The sequence below is a fragment of the Thunnus albacares genome, chromosome 4 (genome assembly GCF_914725855.1).
Source record: "Thunnus albacares chromosome 4, fThuAlb1.1, whole genome shotgun sequence".
NCBI lineage: Eukaryota > Metazoa > Chordata > Actinopteri > Scombriformes > Scombridae > Thunnus > Thunnus albacares.
In genome coordinates, this window is record NC_058109.1 from 20,098,189 (window position 1) to 20,119,367 (window position 21,179).

Consider the following 21,179-nt stretch of genomic DNA (forward strand, 5'->3'; position numbering starts at 1 on the left):
TGCCACTTTGTATTTCTACTCATTTCTTTCATTTCAGAGGCAAATCATGTACTTTTTACTCCACATTTATGCTACAGATACTGTTCAGATTAAGTTTTTCAAAAGGTTTTTACATTTCTTTTAATGAATTTAGAAATGTCATGCCTTTTTATAGATTTGCATCCACATTTTGTCATTTGGCAGGCGCTTTAATCCAAAGGGATTTACAAGTGAGGCAAAACAATCAAGCATTAGAGGACAGTGACTCAAAAGCGCTGTGGAACAAATTCTCCAGTAGTTTCTATTTTTATAAATTACAGTAGGAAACAACTGGAAGTAGACAAGGGCATAAGATCTAACTACAAGATCAAAATGCTGCTTACATGTTAGTGCATCAGTAACAATACAGTAATATAATAAATAACAATACAACACTGACAGCGGCCCCATTCAACCTGTATGATGTAGTATATATAGATAGTATATTTTGATGTTGTATAGAATACTTCTTCCAACACTAAACAACTAGTACAGGTTTATATTCTCATATACGAGACCTTCAGCCTGTGAAAAGGTGCTATTGTTTTGTAATGAACAGCAAAATTTACTCTTTATGACTATTTCACATACTTTTTATCAGTTTATTCATCATTCTTTCTCTCTCACAAACAAACACACGCTCACTTGCATGACAAGAGTGATCAAAAAATGAACCAAAACTTTCACAGGAAACTTTCTTTTAATCTTTTTATTGGAATTCTCATAATAATTAAACAACAAAAACTAAATTAACATAAGGCGTAGTATCTCACAATAAATAAGGATAGATTTTTTCATTTGTAGTTTCTGACATAAAACAACATGACGCACCTGTGCACAAGCATCTATAAACAGAAGTGCATTCATTCATCGTTTGGGGTAATGCTGTCGTTATCTTAGCTTCGCATGTCAGATCATAAGGATTAGCATTACAGTGACCTTGTTCGACACCCATGCAGATTACCCATAGCAGCAGGATTTGCCTACATAGACATAAATAAGTGTCATGAAGAAACATATAATTTGCTTTGAGGCAGATAATAACACATTTTCTATTAAATTGCACTAATGCTTTCAAATAGAAAAGAATAAAGCACTTTGCTTTAGCTTAATACATTTACTTTTGAGAACACTTTTGACCGATTGTCTTTTATGGAGCTTCAAAATACCGAAACAAGTGCCGTAAAAGGCTCTTGATACTGGGTGTTCAGAGTACACCACCTATCATTTGTATGTGCAATACTGCAGTGTTTTTATGGTAATGCTACTTAACAGTGCTGTATTAAACTCTATAGATAAATCTCTGATATAAAAATCTAAATATAAGTGTTTTTTTTTTAAGTGTTTCAAAGACCTTGTGCTACACTCCTAACCTACAATCTGGTGCTGTACACATGTCAGAGTTTGGACAGGGCACTTGTGGAGATCTGCTTTGAAAATCAATCAAAATGCAGTCGATGGGAGGGCTGGAAGAGGACATGATGGCACTTCTGTCTTTTATAATCTAAGCAAAGCAACTGCATGTACAGGATGTCAGAACTCTTCAAGCATTTTCATATGAGCACATGTTGGTAGATAGAACATGATTGTACATCAGGATATATAAAGTATAATACACTTTGGACAGGAAGTGCTTGTAAAAAAACCCAAAACACTTAAAGATGACTCCTTGCCCACATGATACACATAAAGAAAAAACGCTGTAAAAAAAAAAAAAAACACAACAGTGGATTCAACAAAAGGAGCCAAAGGGCTTCATCCATTCTCTACCATTTTCTCTCATTTTCTCACAGGCATTCCTTGATTTCCCTGTAAAACAGAACGATTTTAAACCGACACATCATGTGTTTCAAGTGTATACAGTAATGTGTTTGTCCGTGGTATCTCGGCACTGCAAGAGGCACAGAGTCTCTACAAAGCGGAGATGTCCAGACGCAGGGACGTGACCGCGTTTTCAGCACTGTGGAATGTACAGTAGGAAATGTTAGTCGACACTTTGGCATCCCCTTGATCCAAATGAGTATAAATCCACTGATTCGAGAGATTACCGTTAATCTTCTCTGCTCGGATGTCCCCCTTCTTACCACGTGGGAAAACACCAACCCCCTCAGAGTGAATACAGTACCCTAATTAACCTTATAGTAATGATGCCTGTGTGTAGCTGGAGGTCCCCTTCTGTTTTTGACCTCCTGGTGAGTGACTGTGCAGAGTCTGTGCAGAACGTTGTATTTCCTGAGCGTTGTACTGTTTGCGTGGTTGGCACTTTTTCAGCAAACTGCACCGGAAATCACTCGCCGGATTTGCGTGGCATACCCACTACTCTTCTTTTAGCCTGATAGAAATCTGTAGGGATACAGAAGAAGATATTTAGCAAGCAGATCCAAGTGAAACCACAACTCTACTTATTCATAGTTAGAACATCTGTATATGTACCTGTAATGTTTGTCTGTTTCCTCTTGAGTCCTGTGTTCTCTCTTTTCTCAGGTGTTTTCTCCAGGTTTTCCAGCTTGAGTACACGTCTTTCTGGGCTGAGTGGGATGTTCTCCTTCTCGTTCTGTGATGGCCCCACTTTTGCTGCTTTAGGGGAAACCTTCACCTCTGCTGCCCTCTGACCTTCCGCCTTTCCCAGACCAAGCATACAGGATCGGTAGAGCAGTGGCACCTTGGTACCCGGGATGCCCTCCCATTGGAAATCGCTGCTCTCCAGAGGCTTATCCGAGACAAAGTCGAAGCCCCAGCGTAGCGAAGCCTCCTCCAGGTCTTTGCGCAGCGCAGCCTGGTACTCCACCTGCAGCTGCTCTCTGTCGACAGGGCCAAACAGGTTTCGCCGTGTGGGGCCGTTCCCCATGGTGCTCAGGATCCGCTTGTGAGTAGCCATCATTCTACACTGTAAAGACACAAATGAAGAGGAAGGAACAGAGGTTATTTGAGGAAAAAGCTGACAAAAAAACATGTTAGTTGCAAAAATATGCACTCCAATCAATGCTACAACTCCTTACCAAACTCAAAACTCAAAACATTTAACATAAATTAATTAACGCCTCAAACTTTTAAAGTAGAAAAAAGCCTTACCATTGTTCTAAGCAGTTAAAGCTCCCTCAGTGAGCATTACAGAGCATCTCAGACTGATGTCACTGGGGAGCTTTTTATAAGACAGAGAGCAGCCAGTGACTCACTGAGCCCTCCTACTGGTACATGCCTGGACATAACTCAGACAGACATGTAAGGACAAGTCCTCGGCACCAGTTGTGACCACTGCCAGCACACAGAGTCGCCAGCAGGTGGCCCCGTCAGACTATCTACAGACAGTCATGCAGCTCATACTGTTCGGAGCAGTTCATTGATGAGGATCTGACGGGAGGAGGATTTTTAGTAATTAAATCTTTCACCATGATCACATTAGGATACTGAACTATGTGTGTTAGGGTAAAGCACTTTACTGTAAAAGCTACAGGAAGGAATCAGCTGTCTCTCTGGGGAATAATAAGTCATTATGGTCATCCGGGAAGGGCTGGGCAGGATTCCCATTTCAGGGAACAATCAAGAGAAAGCTGTACCAGCCCTGCCTAATTATCCTGCTAAAGCACTGCAGGACAGGAGAGGTCATTGTAATTAGAGTCGTAATAATATTAGAGACACTAATGAAGTTTGATATTGCTGATTAAATAGATGAATATTCATCTACTGTGAGTACTGAAACTGTTCTGGTTTTAAACTAAAGCTGAGCTGACAGAAAATGCAAAGCAATTCTGTCAGCAAACACTAAAATGTACAAATAACAACAAGCTGTTAATTTATCAGCCGCATTAACAGTCAGACACACAAACCTTTTGACAGTAAAACGTGGTTTTACTGTAATCTCCAAAAGGATCTCTGCCAATTTGTTTTTAAAAATAGAAAAATCTGAATGAGAATCTGGTCCAATAGGTCTTGTTGAATCATGTGACTTGGCCAAAGAGCAGAGCGAAGCTGGCTAGTCTGAGGTCATGTAATGTGGCATTTTTCCAGAATAGTCACTCCATTCGTTTTCAGCTCGACACACTTAAAATAAATAAACTACCTATAAACTGCAACTTACTGCAACACAGTTCAGCAGTTTTGTCTCGGAAGTGGCAACAAATATGAGATTCTTCTTTCAAGAACATTTTTTCAATGATAAGACTAAATGTGAACAAGTTGTATTATGATTGGAGCAGATATTTTTCTCATTTCAGAATTACACTGATATCAAAATCAAGCTTTCAGTTCACCAATTTGTCTTTTATCTGTTCATCATTATTTATTGGTGTCTAAAAATGGCACAATCAGCGTTTTTATATTATTTGTATGCTGTTATTACTATTTATTACAGGAATGAATACATGGAAGAAGTGTAGTATTTAATATTTGTTCATTTAAAATGACTTTTCACAGTCAAAAATCAAAGTCAAACACTACTCTGACTGAGGTTCTGCCACCAGTTTACTAAATGGGGTCTGGGGAACATCTGGGACCCCTTGAGAAACTTCGGGATATTATAGGGGGGAAAAAAGTAATCAATATAATCAACATAAGAAAATCTTTAATTTTATAGAAGACCATTTCTCTTTTTGCTGAGTTCATCGTCACCTCCCCACCCACTGTTACATAACTGTGAACCTAAGGTCAGGTGAGGCTCCTTCATTTGCGAGGAATCTGATCAAATCTGATCAAAAATTTAATCAATTCTGCTGGATGAAGTGGAGTAGAAAGTTTAATTTTTTGGGGGGTGTGGGGGTGCGTAGGTGTGGGGGACACTGCTGACTCACAACATGACCCCCTCACACCCTCCCTCCCTTCTCTTTTACTTTCTCCACCTCACGGGATGTGACGGAAGAGAGCCGGGCGGGGCGGGGAGGAGTGATTCAAGGCTGTGGCGGGAGCGGGAGAACATGTGCGGCTGAGGCACCGGCTGAGGCTCGGGCTCCGGGCGGAGAACTGCCAGCGAAGACCCTGCCCAGTTTACTACACTCCACGTGAGCCCAGAGCTCGTGTCGGCTAGTCAAGTGCAAACTCGGCTGTCACTGGAGCTTGGCCGACCCCCCTCTCTGTCACCATACAACACACACACATAAAAATAACTGACATGAAGTCTGTATGAGTTTGGAAGATAATTTGAATGACAAAGTGAAAACTCGAAAGTTGATACGTATAACCCACAGTGTTGTATGATTTCGGGTCATTTGGGTGGTTGAAGCTGAAAGTTACTTAAACAAGTCATTTGTAGGCTATAATGGAGAATAAATTAAAGAAAACACATCCTGAATACTAATAATATGATGATATATATTACAAGCTATTAGACATAACTTGAAAAAGCTGTTTATGGTTGTTTACAAACAACAAAAACACTACAATAACTCGGCAAATGCAAACATGTCTTTAAAATATTAGTTTTACTTACATTTTCAGTCAACTGTAGTCCACTCCAATACGAAAGAAAAAATCCTCCTTATTTCAAACTTTTTGAATGAAAGCGGTCTGTTTTTGCCTCCTTGTTGCTCTTTGACTTCAGATTTCACACCAGCTCCAATGTAAAAACAGCCTTCGTCTTTCGAGCCACTGGAATAATGCGACAAACACAACTCACTTGATTATTTCTCCAAGTATTCTCACAGACACTGTCAGGCTAAACTTTTATGAACTCGTGGGCGGGGACCTTCCTCCCGTGCAGAGGCGGGGTCTGCTCGCTCACACACGTGGATTTGACCCCGTAAACACACGAGCGCACGTGAAAAGTTTCCAGCTCGGAATGTATAGCCCACCCCAGTCCGGTACGTCTTCGGTTTGACTTATACTTGTATCCCGGATGCCATACTTTTCTAGGACGGCGAAGTCATGACCCACCCTACTCTGTGTCTGATTGGCTGATCCTGATGTTCTTACCATATCACTGACCAATGGCACGAAGGCAATGAGTACTAGCCAATCAGAGGCAGAGTACGGCAGGTCATGAATTCCCCATCCTAGGAAAAAAAAATTGGCATCCCAATGCATTCTTTTACCCAAGAATTATACTACTCATTTATTTCAGTGGTTCTCAAAGTGGGGTCCGGGGAGACCCAGGGGTCCTTGAGAGGCTTTCAGGGGGTCTCCAGAAAAAAGGAGAAATTTATTTTTACTATAATTCCATCCATAAGTAACACAATGACAGAATGTATGACTATTTTGGTCATAGGTTTCATACACTTTCTGTAATAAAACATCTAAAAGCAAAAATCTTATCAGATGGGGGACCCTGGTCTTATTTGTGTCAGTTTAGGGATCTTTGACATGAAAACGTTTGAGAACCACTGATTTATTTGAACTCTAAAAGAACTTACAATGAGTGGACTTAAATGTATTTAAAGGATTTCTCTGGCTTGCGCAAAGTTTTTATCTTTTACTGTTGTAAAACAACTGTTGTACCTCTTTGTTGTAAATAAATGAAGTTTTAGGTAAAAAGAATGCAAGGTTTATGCAAGGTTTCAAGAACGCAGGCACATTTTTATTTACTCAAGTAAAATTACATGTGATTCATCCGTAATAATTATTCAATAATAAAATATATAATAACATATTGAATACTTTTATTTAGATACTTTGAGTATATTCTGCTGGTGGGACTATATACTGTACATAAGGACACTTTTAAATGCAGGACTTCAGTAATATCTCTACTTTTGCATAAGTAAAGACAATGGCTACTTCTTATACCACTGCAAATGCAAAAAGTCAAAATCTTACTTAAGTAAAAGTACAAAAGTATAAGCAGCAAAATGTACTTAAAGCATAAAAAGTAATATAAATATAAGTATATAAATAACACACTGTATTATTGGATTATCATTACTGATTTTAACTTTATGTATTGATGGTAGGTGAATTTATAACAATGTATTATATCCTGTTTTATTAGATAATATGTTTTGTATGTAAAAATATTAATCTTCAAAATGACTAAAGCTCTAAATGTAGTGGAGTAAATGGTACATCATTTCTTTCTAGAATGTAGTGGAGTTTAATTATAAATTAACAAAAAATAGAAATACTGATGCAATATCTCATATTTATATTTGTGCACGGGCAGCTCATACAAATGTCCCTATTCTCTTTTAAAAAGTTTTTTAAAAATGTGTTTAAACTGTTCAGAATTTAGTCAGAGGTAATAAACTGGCCAAATCATTAACTTGTAAAAAATATTAAGTCTTACAAGAAAAAATGACAATAAATAAGATTTGGGCTTTTTTGATTTAAACATTTAAGAGCAATTTAGACTAGCCTGCAGTTTGCTCAGTTACCTTTTATAAAGCGGTATTATGACATAACTGTCTGGGTTTTTAATTCAGTTTCTTAACAAGCCTGTACAAGTCTCTCAATGAGTTTCACAAAGGTTACGTACTGTTTAGTACTCAGACGTCTGTTCCACCCACTCAGTTGTCTTGTTGTTGAAGCCAGGTTTGTTTATCTCGGCAACGAGTCAGCCAAGAGACAACTCCTCACGCTTCCCAGCCCTATCACGCTGCCCTTCAACCTAGTTCCTAACTGTAGGATGCAGTGCATAAAGGCCCAACTGATCTGACGTCACAGTGAGTCCTTTGTTGAGTAGGAGGTTGACGGGACACCAGGGAAACTCACTCAGATTTTGAGGCTGTTCACAGTCAGTATACATCGACAGTAGAGCTATATTCAGTGGTGATATGTACTGAAGTTAATGAAGTTTAAACTCACTGGAAATATACAATAAGCGCATGTTGTTTGTGACTGAGCAGCAGCTGTGTGACTGCATTTGTACAGATGAGTAGGCACTTTATTATTTCTCATTTCTAAGGCAGCTGCACAGTGCAGAGCCATGGAATTGTCTTGTTCATTATGTGGCATCACCATATTCAAGCCTTTGTTCTGCATCCACAGTGAAAAGTTGGATGGCACTAAATAGAGCGCACAGCCATTTAGTTAACTATTTATTTAGTAACGCAAGGTCATCAAGGCTCTTTGCTACTTTTTTACCTGCAAATGTGGTTGTGTAACATGTATGTAACCTTAATACATGACTTCTTCTGCCTACGGGACAGGTGAGGTTGCCTGATGCCTTTATGAAAAAAGTATTGGCAACACTGATGTGTAACTGTGCAGATAAATACAGTATGTGTCATTATCTGTGTTATCGGAGTGAATTATTATGATAACATTGATTCCATTTTAATGATCCCACATCGACTGATAAACCTGTAGTATGAATGTTGCTTCCCGATAGTAATTAATATTACAATCTGTTGGGTGGATAGTCTTCCTTGTTATGTTTGTATTAGCATAGCCCTTGCACTACTGATTTGAATTTATTTATTTTGTATTTTTGTGTGTGTTTTTTTATGCCACTGATGCTACATGTACTGTAAGCAACAAGGAATGTCTCACAATGTCAAATGTTGTACAGTCATGCACCAAAGATAAAAGCAATAAAAATCTGAATTACAAAATGATCCTAGAAATGTATATCATATATATAACATCAGCAAGAACTATGTGATATAGCTGGATATGACTATGTATGGTTTTGTACATAATCTGATGAAAGTTCTGAATATTTATTCATACAAGCCTTGCCATCAGATAACTGAATACATTTTAATGTATAAAAATGTACAAATCCCAGCACAAACAGTATGAATAAAATCACAGAATGATCATTATTCTAGTATATGACAGTACTATGACTTTATATGTACAGCATGAATAATGAGAGACAATATGTTGACAGTTACAGGATATATATATATATGCTGTACCTTTACCAAAAAGTGCTGATATTACTGTTAACTGCAGCACTTGATCAGCAGTCTACAAGTCTTAACACTGAAATGTCAGATTAACACAGTTGTTTCTGACACTCACCTAATCAATGATGTATATCTGAAATGTCTCAATTTGTAAAATTACTGTTGAAACACCATATTCCTCCTTTGACTTTCCCTCATAGTTCCTACCTAAAAGACAGACACTTCTGCATTGGTATCGCTGAGTCTAGGTCAGCTACAACGGGTTTTCAGTGCGGGGTGCCCCAGGGCTCCGTACTAGGTCCATTCCTCTTTTCCATTTACGTGTTCCCTCAAGGCTACCTCATACGCAGACATAATATCAGTTTCCATTTTACTCAGATCTATCTAAACTGTGACCCTGAAAACTACTATCAGAACCATGTCAACCTGCTAAATTGTCTAAATGACATCCACATGTGGATGTCACAAAATTTCCTGCAGCTAAATGCTGATAAGACAGAGATATTAATCATAGGTCAAGACAGTGCAAATAACCAAATTTCAAACAGTCTTTGTCCCATTCAATAACTCAGCATTGCAGAAACCTTGGTGTCATTTAAATTTTTTTTTTTTTTTTTTTTTATCAAACCCTGTTTAACCCTAGATAAACATGTTCATTCTATGGTTCAATGCTGCTTTTATCATCTCAGAAACATTTCAACAATTAGACCATTTCTCTCTGCCAAAAAGCTGGAAAATGTCATTCACGCTTTCATAACCAGTCGATTGGACTACTGTAATTCCTTGTTCCCTGGCATCAGCAAAAAATCCCTCTCCTGTCTCCAGCTCATCCAAAACTCTGCAGCCAGCATTTTAACTCCGTGTAGGAAGCATGATCATATTTCACCGATCCTGGCTTCCCTTCACCAGTTACCTGTTGCTTTTAGGAATAGATTTTAAGATGTTATTTATTACTCAAAAAGCCCTGAGAGGCCTTGCTCCAAGCTATATATCAGCTCTCTTATTGCCCTATATGCCCCTTCCCGCTCCCTGAGATCACTGATTGCGTCACTTCTTGTTGCTCCAAGGTCCAGACTGATACATAAAGGGGACAGAGCCTTTGCAGTCAGGGCTCCTACACTTGGGAATGACCTGCCTGAGGAGATCGGAGCTGCAAACTCTGTCTTGTCTTTTAAATCACTGTTCAAAACCCACTTGTTTAAAATTACTCTCAGTGATCTTATTATATTTTATGGCATTTTAGTTCATTTTGTGTTTTTATAATGTGGTTAGTTTTTATGGCTTTCAGTTTGTTTTTGCATTTTAAATGTGTTCTGTTTTTATTCCCGGGAGGCAGCTGGTTGGTTGTTGGATGGGTTGTTATGGGCCAACAGCGTGGACTGCAGGTGTCCTGCCAAAGCACAAAGAAGCTGTAAACAAGCGAGCTGGTGATGCCCCTTTCAGTTTAATTTCAGTTGATATTGACATTGTGTTTTGGGTCTTGGAGAGCTCAGCTCAGCTCAGGTTAGTTTCTCCATTCAATTAATCAGTGGTTTATTTTTTAAGATATTAATTGTTTAGTCAACAAAATGTCAGAAAATGGTGAAAAATATCAGTCAAAGTCGAGATGTTCGAAAGTCAAATGTTTTTGTCTGACCAACAGTCCCAACTCCAAAAATTTTAGATAGATAGATAGATACAGTGGTGTTTGAAAGTTTGTGAACCCTTTAGAATTTTTCCTACTTCTGCATAAAAATGACCTAAAAGGTGACCAGATTTTCACAGAGGTCCTAAAACTGGATAAAGGGAACCCAATTGAACAAAGAAGACAAAAACATTGAACTTTCATTCATTTATTTGTTGAGGAAAATTATCCAATCTTACATATCTGTGTGATGCAAAAGTATGTGAACCCTTGCTTTCAGTAACTGGTGTAACCCCCTTTTGCAGCAATAACTTTAATTAAATGTTTCCAGTAACTGTTTATCAGCCCTGCACATCAGCTTGAAGGAATTTTAGCCCAATCCCCTTTACAGAACAGTCTCAACTCAGGGATGTTGGTGGGTTTTCTTGCATGACCTGCCCGCTTCAGGTCCTTCCACAGCATTTCTATAGGATTAAGGTCAGTAGGACTTTGACTCGGCCGTTCCAAAAACATTAACTTTCTTCTGCTTTGATAAAATGACTTGTGTGTTTAGGGCTGTTGTCTTCCTTTATGACCCGCTTTCTGTTGAGCTTCAGTTCACAGACAGATACTTGGACTTTTTCCTGTAGAATTTGCTGGTACAACTGCTGGAATGTGTTTGCTCATTGCCAAACATAACTCATTCAAGCCAAAAAAGTTCAATCTTGGTCTCATCCATCCACAGAACATTTTTCCAATAGCCTTCTGGCTTATCCACATGGTCTTAAGCAAGCCGTATACGGCAGCAATGTTCTTTTTGGAGAGTGGTGGGTTTCTCCTTGCAACTCTGCGATGCACACCAATGATGTTCAATGTTCTCCTGATGGTGGACTCACGAACATTAAGTGTAGCCACTGCACGAGAGACCTTTAGTTTCCTAGATGTTATCCCTTGTTGGTCCCTTGTGACCTCCCAGACTATTACATGCCTTGCTCTTGGTGTGACCTTTGTTGTTCGACCACTCCTGGGGAAGGTAACAATGGTGTTGGAATTCTTCTATTTGTACATGATCTGCCTGACAGTCCACTGGTGGAGTCCAACCCTTTAGAAATGGTTTTGTAACCCTTTCCAACCTGGTGAGTATCAGCAACTCTTCTTCTAAGGTCCTCAGAAATCTCCTTTGTTCAAGCCATGACACACTTCCACAATCATGTGTTGTGAAGTTCAGAGTTTGATAGAAAAGACCCAGATTTCTCTTCTTTAAATAAGGTAGGACCTCCCAGACTCACATTGGATTATCAACCCATTGACTGAGACACCCGACTCTAATTTCCCCTTCGAATGAATTGATAATCCTAGAGGTTCACATACTTTTGCCACACCCAAATATGTAACATCGGATGATTTTACTCAATAAATAAATGAACAAATGTAAGATTTTTTTTTCCTCATTTGTTTAATTGATGTCTATTTATCTAGTTTGATGACTTGCATTAAAATCTGATCATGTTTTAGATCATATTTATGCAGAAATAGAGCAAATCCTCACAAACTTTCAAGCACTACTGTAGATAGATAGATACAAAGAAAGATACATAATTAAATAGATAGACTTAAGTTTGATATATTTAACTCAAATGAACTATGTTTGACTGAATCTAAAATTAGCTCCAACATGCAGCAGCACGGTGTCTTTCAGACTCTCATTACTCCTGCTTTCTGCTCCGTGGGCGGCTATACATTTATCTCTGGGGAAACTGTTACGTTACATAACAGTGGGTGGAAATACCACAGGTTTCTGAGTGGATTCCCGCGAGTTCCTTGAGTGTGAGACCCGTCTCCGTGGATACCATGAGTCATCGCTTCTGTGATGTCATTCGGATTCACGTGGAAAAGCGCGCGTAGATTTGAGAGACTTGTGTGTTATGCCGGCTTCACGTGGACTGGATGCGTGAACACGGAGCCGTGGGACTGTCAGGGGTGTGACCGAAAAAAGCAATTGGACAGTGGGAGAAAAGTGGGTGCCATTATAAAAACCGTCTGTGGGAACCAGCAAAAATCCACAGCTGTAGACTTAGAAGTAACACATTTTCTAACCACACTGAGCAATTAAAACTCCAATTAAGTGTCACCAGAAAACCTTAATTGGTCCTAAATACACTCTTTATGGTGTAATATTGGTGAATAACGTGTTACTTTTAGCACACTGAAAATAATTAAAGACTTCTTACAGAAATCAGACACATTTTAATATCCTGCGCACATACATTGACTTTTATCAGCAGCACAAGAACACCATTATTTGGATGGCTTATCTATTCTGGTGAAAGGGTTAAATTCTTAGTCAACCGGATTACATAACAACTTCATATCGGACACCCTGTACGACAGAAATGGAGGGAAATTTCCTGGGACAGACAGGGGTATGAACTTTACAGGTTCTTTTTTTTTTCAGTGTCTCCTTCACTTCCTTAAAGTGTGACAAATGGGACAACTTACAACCAACCAATTACAGCTGTACTGTTGAAGTATGTTAAATTTGTCCAAATTCCCAATGCAGTTTTGATATTGAACACAAAATCTTAAAAATGTAATTTTAAACGCCTCCATCAGCTTTACTAAATACTATAGCGAGTCTCACCATTTATTACCTTAATAGGATCTACAATTAATTTAGTCAAAACCTCAGCTTCTCTCATTATGCTTTGACCACTAAGTTGTGATTCAAATCCTAAATTAAACAAATCTTACTCATGGTGTCTTTTCAGATATCTGAACACATCATAACACACAATTATAGAAATCTACACCAAGATTTCTGACCAGATAAAACTTAAGTAGATTTAATCTTCATTTTTCAATTATGGATTATTTTTCCAATTATTTGAGTAGTTGTTTGGTCCATAAAATGTTGAAAAATGTCAGTTTACCAAAAGATGACTACTCAAATGTATTTTCTATTCACATGAGCTCGAATCAGAGAATTTCAGCATTTTTCCTTAAAAAAAAAGTGACTCAAAACGATTAATCAATTATCAAAGTAGTTGGCAGCTAATCAATCGTTGCAACTCTACTTAATACTACTACTATACACTATTAACCACTGACATGAAAAATGAAAACTCCATTTCAGTCGACAACTGCTAAATAAATGCTGAAAAACCAAAAGCACACAAACCAGACAAAGAGGAGCCATTGGCAACAGAGGAAACATATGTAATAAATTCACATTTATATGATCTTGAAGACTGACCAAAGCCAGAGTTCCTACTCAGATCCTTGATTGATGCTGCAAGAGTGCCCTCTGGTGGAAAAGAAACTAGGTGTATGTAATAGTACAGTATGCTGATATTTTAAGAGGAAATAAGTATATAAACAATGTAGGATTTTTTTAACAACCAGTATTTTTTAATTGAGACAATTTCACATAGTATCAAAGAAAAGAAAAATAATGGAAAACTTCATAGACAAAAATTAGACTTGTGTTCATTACACTTTTTTTTCCACTGATGCCAGAGTTTTGCATCTTGAATGAGTTTGTCTTTATTACAAATAACCAACCATTAAACAGATGGAAACCTTCAGTATGAAGAAAGTCAAACGTTGAAAATAGGTCGGCTTTACAGACAATCAAAAGGTGGAAGTTCCTTACACATCATTACAATGTTTCCTTAAAAAAAAAAAAAAAAAAAAGACAACAAACAGACTGGTGCTTACACAATGAAAATGAGGGACTACCACTATGTCAAACTACACAGTACATTCATTGACAAAAACCAAAACTCTTCAGAGATTAACTGGTGAATTGGAATGCTGGGTGGTTCGACTGTTTCAGGACTGACAAGACAGACGTGACTTAGATGAGGCGTCACATCTGTACAAACCCACTCAATGTATTTGAAATTACCAGAACAAGAAAAGGGGAGACTAAAATGCTTGATTGTTTTAAAAAACCCAAAACAAAAATGACCTGACGGTCATGTAGATGTCCATCATATGAAACGGCAAAGCCTGTACAACCGTTTTCTTCAACTCCCTTTACACCTGACAGACATTCTTCTATTTTCTGTCATTAGACCTGGAGCGACTGCAGGGAAGAAGAAGAAGAAAAAAACATTACTACATCATGAAAGAAATAAACAAGAAAGTCACTTTCAACATTCGCAGTAGTACCACAAACAAACAAGTTTAATTATCTGCAAATACAGGATGTGGTTTAAGTGGTGCAGTGTCCTCTAGAGGAACCCTAAATGGATCAACAGTAGTTTGAATAGATGAGTCATATTACTAAACTTCACTTTGTATTGTCAAACATTTCTAAAGACTTAAGACTAAAAGTAATGTGTGTATGACTCATAAACCGTGACTACACACAATCATCTTTCTTGCTGGTGTACTTGAATATCTATTTGTAATCAAAATCTTGAGAATTATTTTTAAAATCACATGAGGATATCCGTACCTCCTTGATCGAGAGAAAGATCTCGAAGGTTTGTGGTTCCTGTCCCGGGAGAGGGACCTCTCCCTCCTCCTGTCTCTGGAGAAAGACCTGTAAAAGCAAAACCATCTCATTAAGTCAACATAATTTCACTTTGACTTACTTACAGGAACGTCATGCTGGTTTTACTAGATACTTCTCATGCTGGCTTATGTTTAGAGCTGAAACAGTTAGTTGATTAACTTGTTAGTCCATGAAAAAATGAATGAATTTTGATATTTATATATGCATATATTAGATAATCTAAATCCAATATTAGACTTAGATGATACATTTGGTAGTTTTGACTATTTGTTGAAAGTACAGAAAGACAGGAAACATGAGGTAACCAGTAGGCTACCAGGGTGCCCTGATATAGTGATTTTAAACATATCCTACATATAGGACATGTCGAGAAAAGTCAAAACAACGACAAAAAAACTCTGACACATTTTGTGATGGTCATACGTTCAGTACCAGTCAAAAGTTTATACATACTTTCTCATTCAAGAGAATGGGAAGGTGTGTCCAACAATTAGATGCATTCTTGCGTTGAACTGCTCATTTCTGTCTGTGTGTATAAAGGACAATCTGAAAGCCGACATACCTGCTTCGACTGCGGCTGAAGCTTCTCCTACGTGGGGATCTGCGCGGGGAAAATACAAGAATGTTAAGAACAAAGACTGACGTGTCAATCTCCCGTAGAGCTTTACATTACTTTAATCCTTCTAAAATGTGGGCCTCCTTCAACACAGCCCTTTGTCTATCTCAGTAATTCAAAATTGAAGTCAAAGACTCGAAGAAGAAAAAGGTGTTTGTCCAGGAACACAACTATCCAAATCAGAAACTATAAGTCACTGACAATGGACTAGCGCATAAAGATGCTTGGAAAATAACCTCTCACCTATGCCACAGTACAATGTGCACCAAACATTTGCTTCAAGCCTTCCTCTTTGTTCAACTAATAAAAGCCAGTTTAGTTCGGACAAAGAGGGTATTTTTAGATTAAGTCAGGTTGTAAATTTGAAGTGGTAGACTAAGATGAGCCCTGCAATGAGCATTAGAGAGATTTTTAAAAAGGTGCCTGAGCCTCAAGGCTTTTTACAACACCAAGGTGAGCTAACCAGCAATATTTGTCCCTATCTGAGGATTGAACACTGCACTGTGGACAGGCCGTAGTGTGGGAATAAAAAAAACACACAGAGGCGACCATCTGTATGAAACTGGTCCACTGCACTTCAAAGGAGAACATAGGGAAATGGAGGATAAGTCACAAAATCATTATACTGGTCAATGGGAATAAGTTGTGAGACGTAACCAGGCTACGATCTGCTAAAACCAACCATACAGCACAAAAACAAAGACTTTTGATATTCATTGGAGGGGGTTGAGAAGAGTTTTGATTCATGTGACTTCATAATTCTGCTCAGAGCCCCAAGACATACCAGATGATTATCTATAATCGAAATCTCTGGAAATGTGAAGTTCCAGACATTTGATGGTGGACCATTCCCCTTTTAAAAACAAGGATTTACAGTAATGGGTGAGGACAAAATGACAAACTTATGATTCAAATAATAAAAAAAGAACAACCTTTGTAAACCAGCTGTCTCTTCACTTTCAAAACTTTTATCAGCAGTGTACTGAATGAAGCAGGAAAACTTACTAGTATTTTTGGTTTTCAACAAGCTAGATATGACGAAAGGGAGGCAGACTGTCGGCCGGGTAGGTAGAATTGGCTGAATAGGACTGGCCAGATGCTGCAAGGTGATTAGGTGGCAGGCAGATGGGGGTTGGCTGTGGCTTTTTTCCTGCTTTAATTGGTTAGCCGAAGGCTGCTGCTGGTAGGTTGTAGACATTTGGGAACGAAATACGCTGATTGGTCGGGAATGTGAGGTGGGCCGCTGCCGTTTGGGTTAAGGTTGAAGGAGGAGGAGGCTGAGAACGGCATGCTGAGGAACCAATGGGCTGGTGCAACCTGACGACTGGCCATGCCCGGGTCATGTGACAGCACCAGCCAAGCTGATTGGGGCACGATGGTCAGCAGTCACATGATGCTGAAAGAGGACTAGTTGATTGACTCAGAGGGTGGTGAGAAGAGGCATGGTGGTGGCTCTGCAACGGGTTTCATTCTTATTAATATAGATGAAAAATAAAAAGCATCCTCAAACAAAAAGAAAAAATGCATCACATTTGGCACTTTCATCCCCCCCAAATTTTAAACAGATTATACTTTTTTTTTTGCGACATAGGAATAACCCACTCCTATTTCACATTTCTAATTCGCCACTTTTAAGCATTTACAATGTAGAAACCTTTTGAAAGTGTACATAAAATATGTACACATCAAAAGAAGCATTTGTGCCCAAAGCAGAAGTTAATTCTTGCCGGACAGATTTTAAAATGCAATAAAAGAACCTCACCACATAACCTAGTATAACGTCCTATTCCCACGTCATATTTCATTTTTTGATTATGAATACGAATCTGTTTGGCTCCCTACATAAAACGACAAATAATGTCAATGAAGATGATACTGCAAGCCTTACACATAGCAGCAGTCACAAATGCATACTCAGCACAAAAGATTACAAACACTAGGTCTAGACTGGAAAAACAAACAATTACCCATAAATATACTGTGGGTAGGAGAGTGAAATCAGCAAGTCGCAGAACAGGATTAAAGTACAAGATAAACAAAATGTTGGTCTCGACTGGCCACTGTCAAACAACAACATATAGGTCACCTTCGCCTGGGCGGTGGGCTACGCCGCCTGTAGTCATCTCGATCTCGAGGACGCCTGCTCCACGAAGGGGGAGCGCCACGGGTGCGGCTGCGCTTCTCGCCATTGGACAGCTCTACCCGTACCCGGCAACCACACAATGTCCTGTAAAAACAACCAATCATTAGCTATTGCAGCTGTAGCAAGAAGAGTCCTGCTCTTGTTTTATCTGCTGTATCTCAAGCCTACCTTCCATCGAGCTCACGCACGGCATCAGTTGCATCTCTAGGATCTTCAAATTCTACAAAAGCGAAGCCTGGGGGGTTCCTAGCAACCCAGACACTGCGAAGAGGACCATAGTAGCCAAATGCCCTCTCTAACTCTGTCTTGTTTCCATTGTTGCCCAAGTTTCCAACATAGACTTTGCAGTCAAGAGGACAGTCACGATGCATGACTGGATCTGAAAATTAAACAACAAAATTAGAGAATTTGTTATTATTACAACAGGTAGATGGGACAGATGTTCAGGAAATGACCTCTCCTTTAAACAGAGGCTCTAAATCACAAAAGTGACCCTGAGTGAAACAAATCCACAGCACAGATTAATCTGTTCAAAGTAATCAGTTTACGTCTTTATGAGACGTTTGTTTGAAACTTTACGATGTTCCTGCAGTATGTAAAATACCACACAACCAGTTTTATTATGTGGGAGGTGAACTAAACTAACTGAGCGTGTGCAAATGTGAAAATGAGCGTTAACTTCAGCCCAATCATTTTGTTAAATATTCAAAACTCGATATGCTTTAAGCCGCCAGATCATCCAGAAAACTTACAACGACGTAACGGTACATGTTAACATAAGTGTGTTAAAGCTACATTATCCATCAATGACTTACGTGAGGGACATACTGCAATTACTCTGAAATATGTTTTGTAGTCAATTCTCAATAATATTTGAATCTTCTTTGAAAGAAGTTAGGCCTGCGGTTGGACTCGCGGTCTATGCTAACTTTAGCCTAGCACAAAAAAAAATGTTATTCGCCGTAGATAATGCTGAGCCCTGAATAAGTTCGGGTCTCTATTTTAACTGACATACTAAATTAACACTAATATCATCCGCCTTTAAAATGTGTTATTTCACATTCGACATTCCTTCGACGCTTCGTAGCTAACAATAGCTAACAGCCGGTAAACGGTAGCTAAAATGGCTGTCGGCTTTCCGAGGCCTGGTGTCATGCAGCGGCAAACACAGAAATCAAACAATAGACTAAATGAATGTGACTATCCGATTAATCGACCCAAACAGGACATTAATATACAGTTCCGATACAATGCACTATTAATAATTTGGTTCAAACCCTACCGTGTTTGTTGCAGTTCACAGTTTATATTTTTCCTCTCCGGCCGGTTTGTTCGTCTCGGTCGTCGATGGAAAATGGCGTGACGGATAATGTCAGTAGAGTGACCAGGATGCTGCTCCCGGGAGGGCGGAGTTAGTTTTTATTTGTGAGAGTAAAAATCCTTACAACCCTCCTTCTCATCATACCTACTAAATTTAACAGCTTCGAACACGTTTTTGATGTCACATAGAACCAATTTAATTTAATCCAGTGGATGAGTTTGTAAAAAATACTTAATGAGAACTTCCTACGGATGACTATAGCGCCCAACCGGGATTTATTAACGAACGCACACTTGGTGTAAAAAAGCTGCGATACCATATTTGGCCACAGCGTTGGAGTCAATGAAGTGTTGGCGCTGTTTCGATATTTTTGACAGAGGAGCTTAAACCGTGGGTAGTTTTTTAGTAAACCTTTATTGAATAGAATTATGCACAATGTACAATCGTTAGAACAAATTCAATTAACGACACAGAGTATAAGGATAAGGAAACAGTAAAATACAAGGGTTTACAAAATGAACAATACAATAAATAAATAATTCAACAATATAAATAAAAGTAAATTTGAACAAAATATTCATGCATTTAACAGCATTACACTCATTTACAATCTTTACAGTGCTGCTCAAAATCCTCATGGAAATCAGAAAAATTGGGATTTTGTTGGTTGCTGATGTAATTAGTATATGCCTAAACTCAACCAACTGGGGTTTTATACTTAAACATTACAATTTTAATCTTACTTGAAAATCAAATAATCTGGTTTGGTAGACCAGTAACAGCAGTTTTGCCCATTACCCTGGTGAGTGAGGACCATCATTTTGCAGAGGTGAGAAATTAAAAGCTGCATTTGAGGAAATAGTGTAGTATGCCATCACATTTTGCCATTCCAGTTTTAATTGTGCTGTTTCCATTTAATCTGAATCTGCTGGATGTATCCTTAACTCTTCTTGTATATTCCTGTAATCTGAAGAGAGCAGGTATGGGAAATAAAGTTATGTGATGTAGCATAATGCAAAGACGTAACTAACTCTAACTCACTTTCTCTTGAGTTCTTGAGTGTTATATTTGCTTTTGTCAGGTTGCTCTTCCATGTGACATTCCCACAGCACATCTTTACTCATGCACCATGGACCACTGATGTTGTTGCTCACTAACAGCCATGCCTGCAATGATTTCCATTTGCTTTGAGGTTAGTTTACTTCAATTCATCCAAGGCTGGAGCCTACCTCAGCATCCATAACACTCTTTTCAGTCAGGTTTTATGGTTGTGTACCATGCTCTCTACTCCATACAAGTTCTGCAGAGATGCTTTTGAGGCCCAGTGAGAGAGAATAGAGGACTGAGATTGTACTGGGCAGCAACTGTGTGTGAATGTCATTGAAACAAGCTCATTTACTCCTTAATACAGGAAAAAAAAACATTGAAATACAATGTAATTAATAGAAACACACCTGCAACACAGAAGAATAAAAATAGAACAAGAGTAAGGTAATATTAACAATGAAATAAACAAGTAGTAGTACTAAATGAAAAAGGTAAATTTAAAATCTACTTACAGAATGGAATAATAATAGTTTTGAAATGGGATATAAAACTTGAAATGAAATATTGTCTGTACAAAGGAAATATGGACTGCACTACAGACAAAGAAATGAAATGTATGAAATTTATGAAGGTGACGTGCAATAAATCAATAATGTAACAGTGGAGGTTGAAATATGTTGTGAGAACTTTGTCAGACAAGCTTGTGCCCTGTATATTATTTGAATATGCGCACACATGCAGAAAAAAAAAAAATCAAATTTCACCACCACACTTTGTTGTGAAAAGAGACTTTAAAGCAAGTGATGGTAGTGTTTACTTTGCAATAGCAGTACAAGGGAGCACGCGCACTGAGACAGGATTCCTATGAGTTTAATGCTGCATTTACAACAACTGGGAATCGACTGTTTCTACACAGTAGCTGTGTTCCAGTCCCATACAAAGTCTTACTGAGGTTTTAATAGGCAAATATAAGGACGTTGCACATGTAATGCGCAAGCTGCTCAGTGTATTAACAGGACTGGACTACCATCCATGCAGTACCTCTACATCCAGAGAAGAGCTACTATCAGGCAAGTGGTATTAGAAGCATCAGAGCCAGATCCAGCAGGCTCAGAGACTGCTTCTATGTCCA

General features: G+C 38.5%; 3 protein-coding genes across 4 annotated transcripts in view; 1 reads left to right on the top strand and 2 right to left on the bottom strand.

Annotated features, from left to right (window-relative positions):
• Positions 1 to 21,179, top strand: part of cse1l (CSE1 chromosome segregation 1-like (yeast)) — a 287,251-nt gene that overhangs the window by 61,057 nt on the left and 205,015 nt on the right. The gene's annotated exons all lie outside the window — the stretch shown is intronic.
• cdkn1a (cyclin-dependent kinase inhibitor 1A) lies at positions 713 to 5,837 on the bottom strand. Of its 2 annotated transcripts, XM_044347990.1 has the most exons (4): positions 5,441 to 5,837; positions 3,091 to 3,369; positions 2,452 to 2,905; positions 713 to 2,361 (listed from the first exon to the last, which is right to left on the bottom strand). In XM_044347990.1, the coding sequence occupies exons 2-4, from the start codon at positions 3,091 to 3,093 to the stop codon at positions 2,306 to 2,308; spliced, it is 513 nt and encodes a 170-aa protein (XP_044203925.1). In that variant the 5' UTR covers positions 3,094 to 3,369; positions 5,441 to 5,837; the 3' UTR covers positions 713 to 2,305. The 2 variants fall into 2 exon arrangements, with proteins under 2 accessions (XP_044203925.1, XP_044203926.1); XM_044347991.1 differs by lacking the exon at positions 3,091 to 3,369.
• srsf3b (serine and arginine rich splicing factor 3b) lies at positions 13,780 to 19,229 on the bottom strand. The gene is made up of 6 exons (XM_044347992.1): positions 18,962 to 19,229; positions 17,848 to 18,058; positions 17,623 to 17,763; positions 15,483 to 15,521; positions 14,861 to 14,947; positions 13,780 to 14,485 (listed from the first exon to the last, which is right to left on the bottom strand). The coding sequence occupies exons 2-6, from the start codon at positions 18,048 to 18,050 to the stop codon at positions 14,458 to 14,460; spliced, it is 498 nt and encodes a 165-aa protein (XP_044203927.1). The 5' UTR covers positions 18,051 to 18,058; positions 18,962 to 19,229; the 3' UTR covers positions 13,780 to 14,457.